General features: G+C 43.7%; 1 protein-coding gene across 1 annotated transcript in view; it reads left to right on the forward strand.

Annotated features, from left to right (window-relative positions):
* The first annotated feature begins 4,326 nt into the window (after nucleotides 1–4,326).
* The window catches only part of DYRK4 (dual specificity tyrosine phosphorylation regulated kinase 4), a 37,708-nt gene continuing 26,602 nt past the window's right edge, over nucleotides 4,327–15,432 (forward strand). Inside the window, exons 1-2 of the mRNA XM_006069000.4 lie at nucleotides 4,327–4,416; nucleotides 7,274–7,303. Coding sequence (XP_006069062.3) covers nucleotides 4,330–4,416; nucleotides 7,274–7,303 — 117 coding nt within the window. The 5' untranslated portion in view covers nucleotides 4,327–4,329. The remainder of the gene's footprint in view (nucleotides 4,417–7,273; nucleotides 7,304–15,432) is intronic.

Here is a 15,432-nt window from a genome sequence, read left to right on the forward strand (position 1 = left end):
GAGGGGGTGAATGTGCTCTTTGTAGCTCTGCAGAGGAGAACAGATGTCAGCAGAGAAGAATAGGTGTCAGCAGAGGAGAACAGGTGTCAGCAGAGAACAGGTGTCAGTGTAGGAGAACAGGTGTCAGTGTAGGAGAACAGGTGTTGGCAGAGGAAAACAGGTGTCAGCAGGGAACAGGTGTCAGCGGAGGAGAACAGGTGTCAGCAGAGAACAGGTGTCGGTGGAAGAGAACAGATATCAGCGGAGGAGAACAGGTATCAGCAGAGAAGAACAGATGTCAGTGGAGGAGAACAGGCATCAGCAGAGAACAGGTGTCAACAGAGGAGAACAGGTGTCAGTGGAAGAGAACAGGTGTCAGCAGAGGAGAACAGATATCAGTGGAGGAGAACAGGTGTCAGCAGAGAACAGGTGTCAGTGGAAGAGAACAAGTGTCAGCAGAGAACAGGTGTCAGCGGAGGAGAACAGGTGTCGGCAGAGGAAAATAGGTGTCAGCAGGGAACAGGTGTCAGCGGAGGAGAACAGGTGTCAATGTAGGAGAACAGGTGTCAGCAGAGAACAGGCTGTTGTCAGCAGAGGAGAACAGGTGTCAGTGGAGGAGAACAGGGTCAGCAGAGAACAGGTGTCAGTGGAGAAGAACAGATATCAGTGGAGGAGAACAGGTTTCAGCAGAGAAGAAGAGATGTCAGCAGGGGAGAACAGGTGTCAACAGAAGAGAACAGGTATCAGCAGAGAACAGGTATCAGAGGAGGAGAACAGGTATCAGCAGAGGAGAACAGGTATCAGCAGAAACAGATGTCAGCAGGGGAGAACAGGTGTCAGTGGAGAACAGGTATCAACAGAGAACAGGTGTCAGCAGAGAACAGGTGCTAGTGGAGAACAGGTATCAGTGGAGGAGAACAGGTGTCAGCAGAGAACAGGTGTCAGTGGAGGAGAACAGGTGTCAGTGGAGGAGAACAGGTGTCATCCAGAGAACAGGTGTCAGAGAAGAACAGGTATCAGCGGAGGGGAACAGGTGTCAGCAGAGGGAAACAGGTGTCAGCAGAGGGGAACAGGTGTCAGTGGAGGATGCTGTTCAAGATCATTTTCTCCAATCGACACTGATGGAGGTCCAACCATGTGAAGGTTAACAGCTGGATGTGAAATGGATTGCCTGAGAAAACAGTGAGTTCTGTTCCAGAAATATTGAAGCAGAGATGAGTGGTTACTTGGAATCCTCTTGAGAAGGTTATTCACATCCAAGGTGGGATGAGGAGGGGAGATAGCTTCTAAAAATTCTTCCAGCTCTTACTCATCTGTGAATCTGTGGACCATGGAAAGTGTCAGGGAGAATTGCATAGAAGCTAAGGAGTTCTCTTTGGCAGAAGTGTGTTAAATACATCATCTCCTGTTCATAGAACTGTAAAGGGAGTCCCTGCAAGTTGTATCTTGCCACAACCTCTGCCCTGAATGTGGTCCCTGGGCATAAAGATCTACTGCAGTAGAAATCCTGAAGTTACAACAGATGAATCTCAAAAGATGTATTTCCCTTCTGGGCTTTGAAGTTTGGTCTAGATAGATAATGGCTTCCCTGGTGGCTCAGTAGTAAACCCCCTGCCTGCTAATGCAGGAGACATGGGTTTGATCCCTGGGTAAGGAAGATCCCCTGGAGAAGGGAATGGCAACCCACTCTAATATTCTTGCCTGGGAAATTCCATGGACAGAGTAGCCTGGTGGGGTCGGAAAGAGATGGACAGGACTGAGTGACTAACACTTCCTCTTTAATACATAGAGGAAGCATTATGTATAAGATTGTTATGCTTGCAATAATGTGGTGCCACTGTTTACAGTCTGTCTTGCCCACCAGATTTTGAACTCTTAAAAGCAAGGGTTCTGGTTTATTATATGTGATTCTTTTATGCTCAGCACAGTATCTGGCACACGGCGATCTGAACATTTCAGATAAATTAACCTAAGCTGTTTTAGATGTCTTTCCTTTCAGCAAATTTGTACCAAGAGATTTCAAATGCAAGCTGCTGTCCTTGTCCCCATGATAAATCTAAAACATAAAATAAAATACCAGTTTATCATTCCTGTCCCCAGGAGATTGACAAGATACAAACAGACACAGATAAATGGCAACCCACTCCAGTGTTCTTGCCTGGAAAATCCAATGGACAGAGGAGCCTGGCGGGCTATGGTTCATAAGAACGGAAAGTCAGACACAACTGAATCGACTTAGCACTAGCACTAACACATAATTAACACTAACGCTGTTGACCAAGTGACAAAATGATCTCTATAGACAAAAGTGTTGAAATCCAGAGAAAGGAGATAGTAATGGGCTGTAGAAGCAGGAAAACTCTGACCCATGAAAAATAATAGGAAGTTAAAATCTCAGTTCTCAAAGCAGCATTCCTCTGAGTAACTTCACAATCGTGACGCTGTCACCACTTATGAGCGTGTCCCCAACAGCTTATTCCCTGGTGGCTCAGATGGTCAAGAAACTGCCTGCAACGTGGGAGACCCAGGTTCAATCTCTGGGTTGAGAAGATCCCCTGGACAAGGAAATGGCAACCCACTCCTGGATTCTTGCCTGGAGAACTCCATGGGTAGGGGAGCCGGGTGGGCTGCAGTCCATGGGGTTGCAAAAAGTTGGACATGACTGAGTGACTAACACTTCACTTCAAGAACTTATGGCTGGGGTGACTTGCAGAAGCTGTGATAACATTTGCTTTGGTGCCTGATCTGCTCCTATTTTGTGGATTCTTAACTCCCTTGGCTCTTGCTAGAGTGAGGGGCTGAAAAGGGGGCTTCCAAGAGATGGAGTGGAGTCTCAGTGGAGGTCTGCTGACATGACAGGAGATTGATGGTGGCATGAGAACCCTCTAAGACTCCATCATCCTTTTCCTCAAGTCACCACTTTAGCTAGAGTCCATAAACTTAAGGGAGTTAGTTTTTCATCTTGCCGTGAGTTAATTATTCAGGGAATTGTGCTCGGAAGGAAGAAGGTGCAAATGTGACCCAGTGAAATGCAGAAGAAGCGTGGATCACTTAAGCTACTAAGTGACCATGAATAGGTCCATATTTTAGGGGGGCAAGATGCTGGCGGCAGGAGAATGGTTTACTCTGCAGTCAGCAGACAGAGGTGGGGCTTTTTGCTTGGTGTCCTGAGCTGCTAACCTCCTTCCTAGCTCCTCGTCCTGCCTTGGCTCTGGTCTTCTTCTGCCATGAGCACGTAAAGACCGATACCCACTGTCCACGTAGGCCACCAGAAGGGAGACAAGAGGAACAGTGGTGCCTCAGCCATAACTAGACCTGCCACCTTCTCTTCTCCTAGGCTGCCCGGCATTCTTCCCATCCTGGGGGTGGGGACCATTACTTATACAGCCAGTCCCCTACATACAAACGAGTTGCCTTCCGAGAGCGCGTTTGCTAAGTCCAACCTATTTGTAAGTCCAGCAAAGTGAGCCTAGGCACCAACTAACACAATCGACTATATAGTGCTACACTGCAATAGCTTTATGATATTTTCATACAGATAACACATAAAAGACAAAAAATAAACGAAACATTTCTAAGCTTATAGTACAGTGCCTTGAAACGTACAATAGGACAGCTGGCACACAGGGGAACAGCTGGCACACGGGCTGGCATCGAGTGACCAGGCGAGAAGAGTTACTGACTGGAGGAAGGAGAGGAGAGGGGAGGTGGTGGAGCTGAAGGATGGTCAACAACAGGAGATGGAGGGCAAGCTGCCGGTTCACTCACGCCTGATGTTGACAGTATGGCTTCTGGTTCCTTGCCGGATTCAATTCTATCGCCCCTCTTGGAAAAACGATCCAGTGACATCTGGGAAGTAGTTCTTTTTTTCTCATCATAGATGATACGGTAGCACTGGACTTTGTTCTGAATGGCTGCTGCAGCTTTTCTGCACTGTTTGACATTCAGGTCCTAAGCCCCCCAAAACTAACAGTGCCTCCCGAAATAAAGAAATTCCCCTTGTCATCTTCTGCGTCGTGTATTTCTTCTGTTCTTCAGTTTGTTCATCTTCCTCTTGTCTACATTTGTCCTTTCTCTGGGCCTCCAATTCCATCAGGTCTTCATTAGTAAGGCTCTCATGTTGTACAGCAATAGTCTGGTAAGGTAAAGTACACAAAAGCACACCCAACTCTAGAGGACGCATGCACGTGACGATGGACACCAGACACGTGAACTCACTTCCGTGATTGGACATGTGAACACACGCTTGCATCTTTGGAAATTCGCAACTTGAAGGTTCCTGTGTAGGGGACTTGCTGTGTTTTACTTCTAATACCAGTTTACCTTTTTGTCTCCTTCTGCAGGACTGAAATGGATGCTAAAAAGCCAAGGAAAGGCAGTTTGACATCCTTCCCAATGTTGAAAGCAACAAAGAAACAAAATCTCACCTCTGTGAAGGTAAGGACCCTTGCATTTCATTTGGGAGAAGAAAGGTTTTGTTGTGAAGTTTTGGGGACTCAGGACCCAGTGGGACTGTTGTGCCCTTAGCATATCTGGTGACAGGGGGAGGGGAAGGGGCAGAGCCAGGTCTGGGCGGGCCAGAGGGAAAGCAAGCTGGATGGCCAGGGTATGGTTTCTTGAACTTGAGGACTTCAAGATAATAATCTAACAGGTGACCTGCATGCGAGGAATCCTGGGTTAGTGTCGCCTCCGCAGCACCTTTTATTCTGCTCTGAATGTTGTTGTTGTTTTGTCACTAATTCGTGTCCAATTCTTTGCAACCCCATGGACTGCAGCCCTGCCCTGTTTATCTGGAAGTGATAAATACTAGAAGTGTCCTGGTTTTGATCAAATAGCCAAGAACATTTTCAGAAAAGGTCTGTTTCTGTTTTTCCTAGCATGGTCATGCTGTTTTTTTGTTTTACTTTGCCTTGAAAACTAGCAAAATGCCATGGCACCAGTACTGTGATGCAGTGACACTGTGACTGCCCTCTGTAAGGTCAGCTTCTAAATCAGGTGTAGTTTCTAATCTAATGCCTTTAGTATGGATCTTATCCCTTACTCACAAGGTCATATTGTCTGGGATCTTTGTTCTGAAAAATTTGCCGCAGACTTTATCCCAGAGCATTCTGGTTTGACTTCCTGAACCCTGCCTGCATCACTGAGTGGGAGGAGTGAGTCCAGCAGCTACCCAAGGCCTAGTGAAAATTCTCCTCTATAGGCCATCACTACCTCCTTCTTACTTTTAGGCCACCTCCTCCAAGCAGTTTTCCAGATTTAACCCTGGCCTTCCCACCTTGGGATTATACTTCATAAAATTATGCCCTAATGGAAAATCCATTGTTCCCCATCCCTACCCCTGCTATTATCATGTACAACAAAAAACATCTTTCAGTGTATACATTTGCAAAAGATTTATGAATACTGAAAACATCTCCTTTGATCAAACAAAAATTAATATATAACATATTTGAAATAGTAAATCTACAGCAAATATGACAATATAAGAAAGGTAACATTCTGTTCACGTTTTAAAATATGCAAACAGAATGACCTTGGTTGTGATTTTACTTTGGCAAAATCGTCGTGAGTTTTGCAGTTTACATTTTGTGTTTTAGCTGCTTGAGTACTTAGCTTGTTGAGTGTTTAGGTAGCTCCCACAGAAATCTTAGTGGCCAGTACCGTCATTGTCTCCATTTACAGATGGGGAAACTAAGATTCAGGTGAAGTTAACTGGTTCACGGCCATAAACAAGTGAGTGGAGGAAAAAATTCAAACCCATATTCTTAACAAGTCTATCCCATGCCTCTTTGATGAGCAATGGCAACTCTGTTATATGTTTCTTCACATATTTATTGAAATTAATTTTAAGGAAAGAAAATTCTGCTGCAGTTACAGTCAAAAAATAAAATAAAAAATCACATTCAAGATAAATTCACGTATGTTGTCATTTGTTAACTCACAAATTGACAGCATCATTTAAAAATACTATTTAAATTTATAACTTATAAGGGTAGCCTAACAACTGATGCAAGCAAGTCTTGAAAAGATTTACATATTTAAATAAACTAATAATAATTTATATTTATTTCATGCTATTTAATATTATGTTCTAAAGGTAGCATTATAATAATTTAATATGTAAGTATTTTTAAATGTGGGTCTTGATAATATTTCAGTCAAGAAAGTTTTTTAAAATGTGGCTTTTAAAATTGATTTCAGACAATGTGGAGGGGGGAGGGATAAATCAGGAGCTTGGGATTACTTACAGACACTACTGTATATAAGATAGATAACCAAAAAGGACCTACTGTATAGCACAGGGAACTCTACTCAATATTCTGTGATAGCCTATATGAGAAAAAAATGTATGTAAAAAGAAACTGAAAAAGAATGAATATATGTATATGTATAAATATAAGTTTACATATAATATGTAATATATGTATAACTGAATCACTTTGCTGTATACCTGAAACTAACACACTGTAAATCAACTATAATCCAATAATTTTTTTTAGAAAATTGATTTTGGCTGTCCTTGAGAAATGGGTGATGTTCTAGATAATAATGTTCAGTTCAGTTGCTCAGTTGTGTCTGACTCTTTGCGACCCCATGGACTGCAGCACACCAGGCCTCCCTGTCCATTACCAACTCTTGGAGTTTACTTAAACTCATGTCCATTCCTTTCAAATAAACAAGCTCACAGTCACTGCTGGGACCGGAGCAGGTTCGGAACTCTGGGCTCTCAGGTGGGGCCATCCCAGGGGACTTACCTGGGCGAGGCATGGGCAAGGGAGCTCTGCTAACTTCAATTTCCCAGACAATTGATTGGGTGCCACAGAGTATCTCAGCGCACGTGCTGAGGCTTGGAGAGTAGGCACCCGTTCTGCTACTTCTCTTCTGCCCTTGGGCTGCCCCTGTGGCTCAGGGGTAGAGTATCCACCTGCAATGCAGGGGCCGCAGGAGACGCGAGTTCCATCTCTGGGTCAGGAAGATCCCCTGGAGGAGGGCATGGCATCCCACTCCAGTATTCTTGCCTAGAAAACCCCATGGACATAGGACCCTGATGGGCTACAGCCCATGGGGTCACAGAGTCAGACATGACTAAGTGACTAAGACTTTCACTTTCACCATTATTTCTGGAGTGAACTGATTTTTTTATGGGGTGAACTTTGAATATAACCATAAGGAGCCAATCTAGAATTGATGGTTCCGTGAAATATCAGCACATCACACAATAAAGTATCTGTGTTTGGGTGGACTTGGGGTTCTGAAGTACAGTGCTTACTTGCTGTTTCCCATTTTCTCCTAGAACCCTACTCTTGCTCCTGAGATCTACTTAGTAAGTACCAGTTGTTTTGTTCCGCATTCCCAGGGTGCTCTCAATTTGGGGAGAGAGGAGAACAAAGATTGGTGTTTACTTTCCACTGCTGTGATAAGGACATGGGGCAAGCAGGCATGGGGGCATGTCTCTGATTACCAGAATTAATCAGAGCAAGTAGATAACTCCTGTTGAATACTTCTTCAGGCCATGAAAATTAGCGTTCATCTGCTTGACATTGGAGGTGGGATGAGTTGATATTAGAAATACAGCCCCAACCCCATATGTGTTTCTATATTTGCTCTTCTCAACAACGAGTGAGTCAGCACCCCCATTTTACAGAGGAGGAAACTGAAAACTAAACAGATTAAACAAGTTACCTAATAAAGTAATTCTGCTAATAAAGGCTGAATCAGAATTCAGATTTTATTCTGTAATTCATTCACGCTTTTCAAAAAATGGTTTTTTATTACTAAATGTTGAGTATATATAAAAGAATATTTAGGGGTTTCCCTGGTGGTCCAGTGGTTGAAACTTCACCTTCCAATACAGGGAGTGCACATATGATCCCTTGTCAGAGCCAAGATCCTACCATGCCTTGTGGCTCAAAAAACAAAACAAAACAAAACATAAAACAGATACAACACGGTAACAGATTCAATAAAGACCTTAAAAATGGCCCACATCAAAAAATCTTTAAAAATAAAAAAAAAAAAAGAATTTCTAAGTATATGTGTCAGGTCTAAAGGATAGTATACAGTAGGCACTCTTGCATGTTTCCAACACACAGTTTAAGAAAGATGGCCCCTGCATGTCCCTCCCCATCTTATTTCACCCTGTCCATTGACCCCCCTGAGATAACCACTCTTTCGACTTTTACATTTATCATTCCATTGCTTTTCTAAAAGTCTGAAACATGTATTGTTTAATTTTGCATACTTTTATATGTCTTGAATCATACTGCTCAGTTTTCTCTTAAAGCACACTTTGTAGCTCCATACTAACAAACACTGGACAGCATTTGACTCGTTTCACTTGGATTGATCAGGTCTTCACACTGATCGGTCAGTGCCTGTGCCTGCCCTTTAGATATGTGAATATTGTTCTGGGGAACCTGTTTGTGAATCAGTTTCACTGCCATATTCAGTGGTATGGGTGTACTGCACTTCCTATCAGTTTTGATGGGTGAGTGTTTTTTCCCTTATGTTTTTGCCATTAAAAACACTGCATGTATCCTGGTGCATACGTGCAGGGGTTTCTAGAGCGTGAATTTAGGAGGGGTTTGCTGGGTACCAGGGTATGTGAATGCCTCACGTTACCAGATGACACCAGTGTTTTCTAAAGCATCAGCATGAATGTCCCTGGCCTCTTGTAGGATGTACACGTTTCTGCTGGTGCACACCCTTTTTATTCCTTGATACAGTGTGGCTTCTTAGTTTGCCAGTTTAGAAGAAATGACAATATTTTCTTCTATTTTAATTTGCATTTTGATGATTGTCATGAGATTGAACCTCTCTCTCTTCATGTGTTTATTGGCCATTGGCGTTTCTTCTTCTGTGGAGTGCCTGGCTGTGCCTGATTTTGCTTAAATTTTTCTTTTGTGTTGTCTTTTTCTTACTGATTTGTAGAATATTTATATATAATACATAAAACATGTGAATAAAATAGAAATAAAATATACATATATTTACTTAATACATAAAAACTATTTAAAGTATTTACTACTCCTTTGCCAGTTATCATCAGTTCAGTTGCTCAGTCATTTCCAACTCTGCAGCCCCATGGGCTGTAGCACGCCAGGCTTCCCTGTCCGTCACCAACTCCTGGAGCTTGCTCACATTCATGTCCATTGAGTCGGTGATGCCATTCAACCATCTCATCCTCTGCCGTCCCCTTCTCCTCCTGCCCCCAATCCCTCCCAGCATCAGGGTCTTTTCCAATGAGTCAGTTCTTCCATCAGGTGGCCAAAGTATTGGAGTTTCAGCTTCAGCATCAGTCCTTCCAATGAATATTTGGGACTGATCTCCTTTAGGATGGACTCGTTTGATCTCCTTGAAGTCCAAGGGACTCTCAAGAGTCTTCTCCAATACCACAGTTCAAAAGCATCCGTTTTTCAGCACTCAGATTTCTTTATAGTCCAACCCTTACATCCATACATGACTACTGGAAAAACCATAGCTTTGACTAGATAGACCTTTGTTGGCAAAGTAGTATCTCTGCTTTTTAATATGCTATCTAGGTTGGACATAACTTTCCTTCCAAGGAGTAAGCATCTCTTAATTTCATGGCTGCAGTCACCATCTGCAGTGATTTTGGAGCCCCCCAAAATAAAGTCTGACACTGTTTCCACTGTTTCCCCATCTATTTCCCATGAAGTGATGGGACCAGATGCCATGATCTTCGTTTTCTGAATGTTGAGCTTTAAGCCAACTTTTTCACTCTCCTCTTTCACTTTCATCAAGAAGCTCTCAGTTCTTCTTCACTTTCTGCCATAAGGGTTGTGTCATCTGCCTATCTGAGGTTATTGATATTTCTCCCGGCAATCTTGATTCCAGCTTGTGCTTCTTCCAGCCTGGCATTTCACATGATGTACTCTGCATATAGGTTAAATAAGCAGGGTGACAATATACAGTCTTGACATACTCCTTTTCCTATTTGGAACCAGTCTGTTGTTCCATGTCCAGTTCTAACTGTTGCTTCCTGACCTGCATACAGATTTCTCAAGAGGCAGGTCAGGTGGTCTGGTATTCCCATCTCTTTCAGAATTTTCCACAGTTTATTGTGATCCACACAGTCAAAGGCTTTGGCATAGTCAATAAATCAGAAGTAGATGTTTTTCTGGAACTCTCTTGCTTTTTCGATGATCCAACAGATGTTGGCAATTTGATCTCTGGTACCTCTGCCTCTTCTAAATCCAGCTTGAACGTATGGAAGTTCATGGTTCATGCACTGTTGAAGTCTGGCTTGGAGAATTTTGAGCATTACTTTTCTAGCGTGTGAGATGAGTACAATTGTGCAGTAGTTTGAACAGTTATATGTGCAGCCGATACCTGAAATAGGAAATGGCAACCGACTCCAGTATTCTTTCCTGGAAAGCTCCATGGCCAGAGGAGCCTGGTGGGCTTCAGTCCCTGGGGTTGTAAGGAGTCAGACAGGACTGAACGATTCAGCACAGCACATGGGTACTCAGAAAACACTGTTTGCCTTCACCTAGCATAACGACCTCCAAATCCATTCATGTTGCTGCAAGTGGCAAAATTTTATTCTTTTTAAGTGGCTGGGTAGTATTCCATGCATATATTTGCCACTTCTTAATCCATTTATCTCTTGATAGGCACTTTGGTTGTTTCCATGTCTTGGCTATTGTGAGTAATGTTGCTATGAATACTGGGGTGCATGTATCTTTTTGAATTAGTGTGTTTGTTTTTTGGGATATATACCCAGGAGTGGAATTGCTGGGTCATATGTTAACTCTGTTTTTAGCTTTTTGAGAAGCCTCCCAACTGTTTTCCACATTGGCTGCACCGTTTTACCAATAGTGTATTTTTAAATTATAAAATTAGCCTGTGTTCATATAAACACACTCCTTTATTTTATTTGGAAAATAAAGGAGTCTCAAAGTTGAGTTTTGGCTGTTGAGTAGGTCTCCTAGAGCTTTGATGAAAGAAAAGGAGGTGCTGAAAACTGCCTGATGGCATTCTCCAAGGCCCCATCTTTTTATCTTCCACCCCCTATCCCTCCAGAGGCTTTCTCCAGCCACCTTCCAGGGCCCAGGTCTCAAACAACACAGGAATCCTCTCCAATGCCATGTACCCTTTGAATAAAATCTGTTTTACACTGCGGATTCCTAATCTGGACTCAGAGCTCAGGACTGCTAAAGACACTCCTGTTATATTGGCTCAGAGATCAGTGAGGGGCCACAGAATAATGCATTAAGCTCATAGTCTTAAAGGAAAGTTTCTATTTGCCCTGGTGGATGCAGGCGATCACACGCTCTTCTTCCTACCTCCTGGGGATGCTGCGGTACAATGAGGGTTGTCATGGGCGACGGGTGCCTCTTGAGAAAACTGCCAGAGACAAACAAGCAGGAAGTTCATATACTTGTGCAACCTGCCAGTCCTGTGAGTGGGAGCAGCTGTATAGAGATGCCAGCAGTCCTCAGGGTGGTCTGGCCTAGAGCAGCTGGAACCCGGAGTGGGTGGCATCTGTGACCTGCCCCGTCTCTTTACCTGGCTTGTCTTGCAAATATAATTTTTTATGTGTGGTGTACTGTGACAAAGATTGAGAAACCCTGTTCTGAGCAGAGGTTCTGAGTCTTGGTTCCACAAAAAGATGAAGGTTTGCTTTAAGACACACTCCCAGCGGTCACTTGAATGAATCTTATAGACAGATTGGAACTTTGGAGGTTACACCTACCCACTCACCCCCAAGTCTGTGCAAATTTCTCACAAATGCTCACCAGGTGGACTCTGTCCTTCCAGTGATGGGGTGCTCACTAGCTCATGAGCTCTAGACTTTAGAAAATCCTTCCTTTTATTATCCCAGAAACTACTTCCCTCTATATTCCACACATTGACCTGACTCTGTCCTGTGGATCACATGTAATAAGCTTTTATTGTGTCCTAAGTAACAGTCTCAGGGAAAAAGCTAGACAGTTCCAGAAAAACATCTATTTCTGCTTTATTGACTATGCCAAAGCCTTTGACTGTGTGGATCACAATAAACTGTGGAAAATTCTGAAAGAGATGGGAATACCAGACCACCTGACCTGCCTCTTGAGAAATCTGTATGCAGGTCAGGAAGCAACAGTTAGAACTGGACATGGAACAACAGACTGGTTCCAAATAGGAAAAGGAGTAGGTCAAGGCTGTATATTATCGCCCTGCTTATTTAACTTATATGCAGAGTACATTATGAGAAACGCTGGACTGGAAGAAGCACAAGCTGGAATCAAGATTGCCGGGAGAAATATCAATAACCTCAGATACGCAGATGACACCACCCTTATGGCAGAAAGTGAAGAGGAACTCAAAAGCCTCTTGATGAAAGTGAAAGAGGGGAGTGAAAAAGTTGGCTTAAAGCTCAACATTCAGAAAACGAAGATCATGGCATCTGGTCCCATCACTTCATGGGAAATAGATGGGGAAACAGTGGAAACAGTGTCAGACTTTATTTTGGGGGGGCTCCAAAATCACTGCAGATGGTGACTGCAGCCATGAAATTAAGAGACGCTTACTCCTTGGAAGGAAAGTTATGTCCAACCTAGATAGCATATTAAAAAGCAGAGATACTACTTTGCCAACAAAGGTCCGTCTAGTTAAGGCTATGGTTTTTCCTGTGGTCATGTATGGATGTGAGAGTTGGACTGTGAAGAAGGCTGAGCGCCGAAGAATTGATGCTTTTAAACTGTGGTGTTGGAGAAGACTCTTGAGAGTCCCTTGGACTGCAAGGAGATCCAACCAGTCCATTCTGAAGGAGATCAGCCCTGGGATTTCTTTGGAGGGAATGATGCTGAAGCTGAAACTCCAGTACTTTGGCCATCTCATGCGAAGAGTTGACTCATTGGAAAAGACTCTGATGCTTGGAGGGATTGGGGGCAGGAGGAGAAGGGGATGACAGAGGATGAGATGGCTGGATGGCATCACTGACTCAATAGACGTGAGTCTGAGTGAACTCCGGGAGTTTGTGATGGACAGGAGGCCTGGCGTGCTGCAACTCATGGGGTCTCGAAGAGTCAGACACGACTGAGCGACTGAACTGAACTGAACTGAACTGAAGTAACAGTCTTTCTGATATTGTCGCTCCCCTCAGACATTTTGGGTGTTTTATTTGTCTTTTAATCTGACTTTTTAAAGAGCAGTTTTACATTTTCTGAAAAATTAAGTGGACAGTACAGAGTTCCCCTATGCCACTCCATACCCCATGTCTGTTTCCCCTATTATTACCTTATATTCTTATAGTACGTAGTCACAACAGGGAGCCAATACTGATACATTATTAACAAAACTCCATCCACACTTGGGGCAGATTTCCTTGTTTTTTTACCTAACATCCTTGGTCCGTTGCAGGATCCCACCCAGGATATCACATTACATTTAGTTCTGTCTCCTTAAGATAATGATCAAGTGTCTTAACTTGGCTTTTCAGTGCCTTCCACAGGGCACCCTCTGCTCCAGCTTAACCAGCGTGAGCCGTGAAGACCTTCAGAGCATGCCCAGATACTGTTTTTTTTCACCCAATGAGCATGTTCCACACCCTCCCTTTCAATAAAGCCTCAAGTCAAGCCACACCCCTTCCAAGGGCCACCCCCTAGAGGACATCTTCCTGGATGGACTGCATTCACGGTGGTCACTTTCTGCTTTGTTGTCACTCACTGCCCATGCTTTTTGTTTGGTATTTAGTTTTGGTTGTGTTTTGTAATGTACTTTAAAAAATAATTTCATTTATTTGTTTTTGTCTGCACTGGGTCTTCACTGCTGCACAGGCTTTTCTCTAGTTTCGGTGGGTTGGCTTCTCCTCGAAGTGGCTTCTCTTGTCACAGAGCATGGGCTCTAGGGCACTCAGGCTTCAGTAGCTGCAGTTCCCAGGCTCTAGAGGATCAATAGTTGTGGTGCTTGGGCTTAGTTGCTCCGAGGCATGTGGGATCTTCTTGGATCAGGGATCGAACTGTGTCTCCTGGGATGGCAAGCAGATTCTTTACCACTGAGCCACCAGGAAAGCCCTTGTAATGTTCTTTTAATTTGTCCAGTCTTCTCCCCAGCTAATCCTCAAAGCCAACTTGTCACCATTGTTGATGGCTAATCCCCACGAAATTATTTGTTGACAAGTTGGGACTCAGATTTGCAACTGCAGTTTTTGCTCAGATGGCATCATCGTCCATCCAGTTGGCAACCAAATCCTGCATCTGGTACACGTTAGCCCATTAAATTAGCTTTGTCTGAGGCCATGGTCCATGCTTTATGTAGCCCCCTCTTCTTTAGACCACGTCCCTTTTCTAGGAAATCAAGATGAACTGTTCTAAATAGTCCCATCAGGGACTTCCCTGGTGGTCCAACGGTTGAACTCCGAACTCCCAAAGCAGGATGCATTGGGTTCCATCCTTGGTCAGGGAACCAAGATCCTGAATGCTGCACAGTGTGGCAAAAAGATAATAATAATAATAAATTGGGGACTTCTCTGGTGGTCCAGTGGTTAAGACTCTGCACTTCCAATGCAGCAGGCAGAGGTTCAGTCTCCAGATGAGGAACTAAGATCCCACATGTCATGCCAAATTTTATTTTTTTAAAGTAGTCCCCATCACGACAAGTCTGTGGAGGGCTTAGCTGTGCTGGGTTATATTAAGTTGAAGTGTCATACCCAGTTTCTATTTCACTGTGGCCCAGATACCAAGTTTTATGGATGTGGGTCTGGCACAGGCTGTGTCTCAGTTTTTGGACATCATGAGAAACGTTGGGCTGAAAGAAGCACAAGCTGGAATCAAGATTGCCGGGAGAAATATCAATAACCTCAGATATGCAGGTGACACCACCCTTATGGCAGAAAGTGAAGAGGAACTCAAAAGCCTCTTGATGAAAGTGAAAGAGGGGAGTGAAAAAGTTGGCTTAAAGCTCAACATTCAGAAAACGAAGATCATGGCATCTGGTCCCATCACTTCATGGGAAATAGATGGGGAAACAGTGGAAACAGTGTCAGACTTTATTTTGGGGGGGCTCCAAAATCACTGCAGATGGTGATTGCAGCCATGAAATTAAAAGACGCTTACTCCTTGGAAGGAAAGTTATGACCAACCTAGATAGCATATTCAAAAGCAGAGACATCACTTTGCCAACAAAGGTCCATCTAGTCAAGGCTATGGTTTTTCCAGTGGTCATGTATGGATGTGAGAATTGGACCGTGAAGAAACCTGAGTGATGAAGAATTGATGCTTTTGAACTGTGGTGTTGGAGAAGACTCTTGAGAGTCCCTTGGACTGCAAGGAGATCCAACCAGTCCATTCTGAAGGAGATCAGCCCTGGGATTTCTTTGGAAGGAATGATGCTGAAGCTGAAACTCCAGTACTTTGGCCACCTCATGCGAAGAGTTGACTCATTGGAAAAGACCCTGATGCTGGGAGGGATTAGGGGCAGGAGGGGAAGGGGACAGCAGAGGAT

Source organism: Bubalus bubalis, chromosome 4 (genome assembly GCF_019923935.1).
Source record: "Bubalus bubalis isolate 160015118507 breed Murrah chromosome 4, NDDB_SH_1, whole genome shotgun sequence".
Taxonomy (NCBI): domain Eukaryota; kingdom Metazoa; phylum Chordata; class Mammalia; order Artiodactyla; family Bovidae; genus Bubalus; species Bubalus bubalis.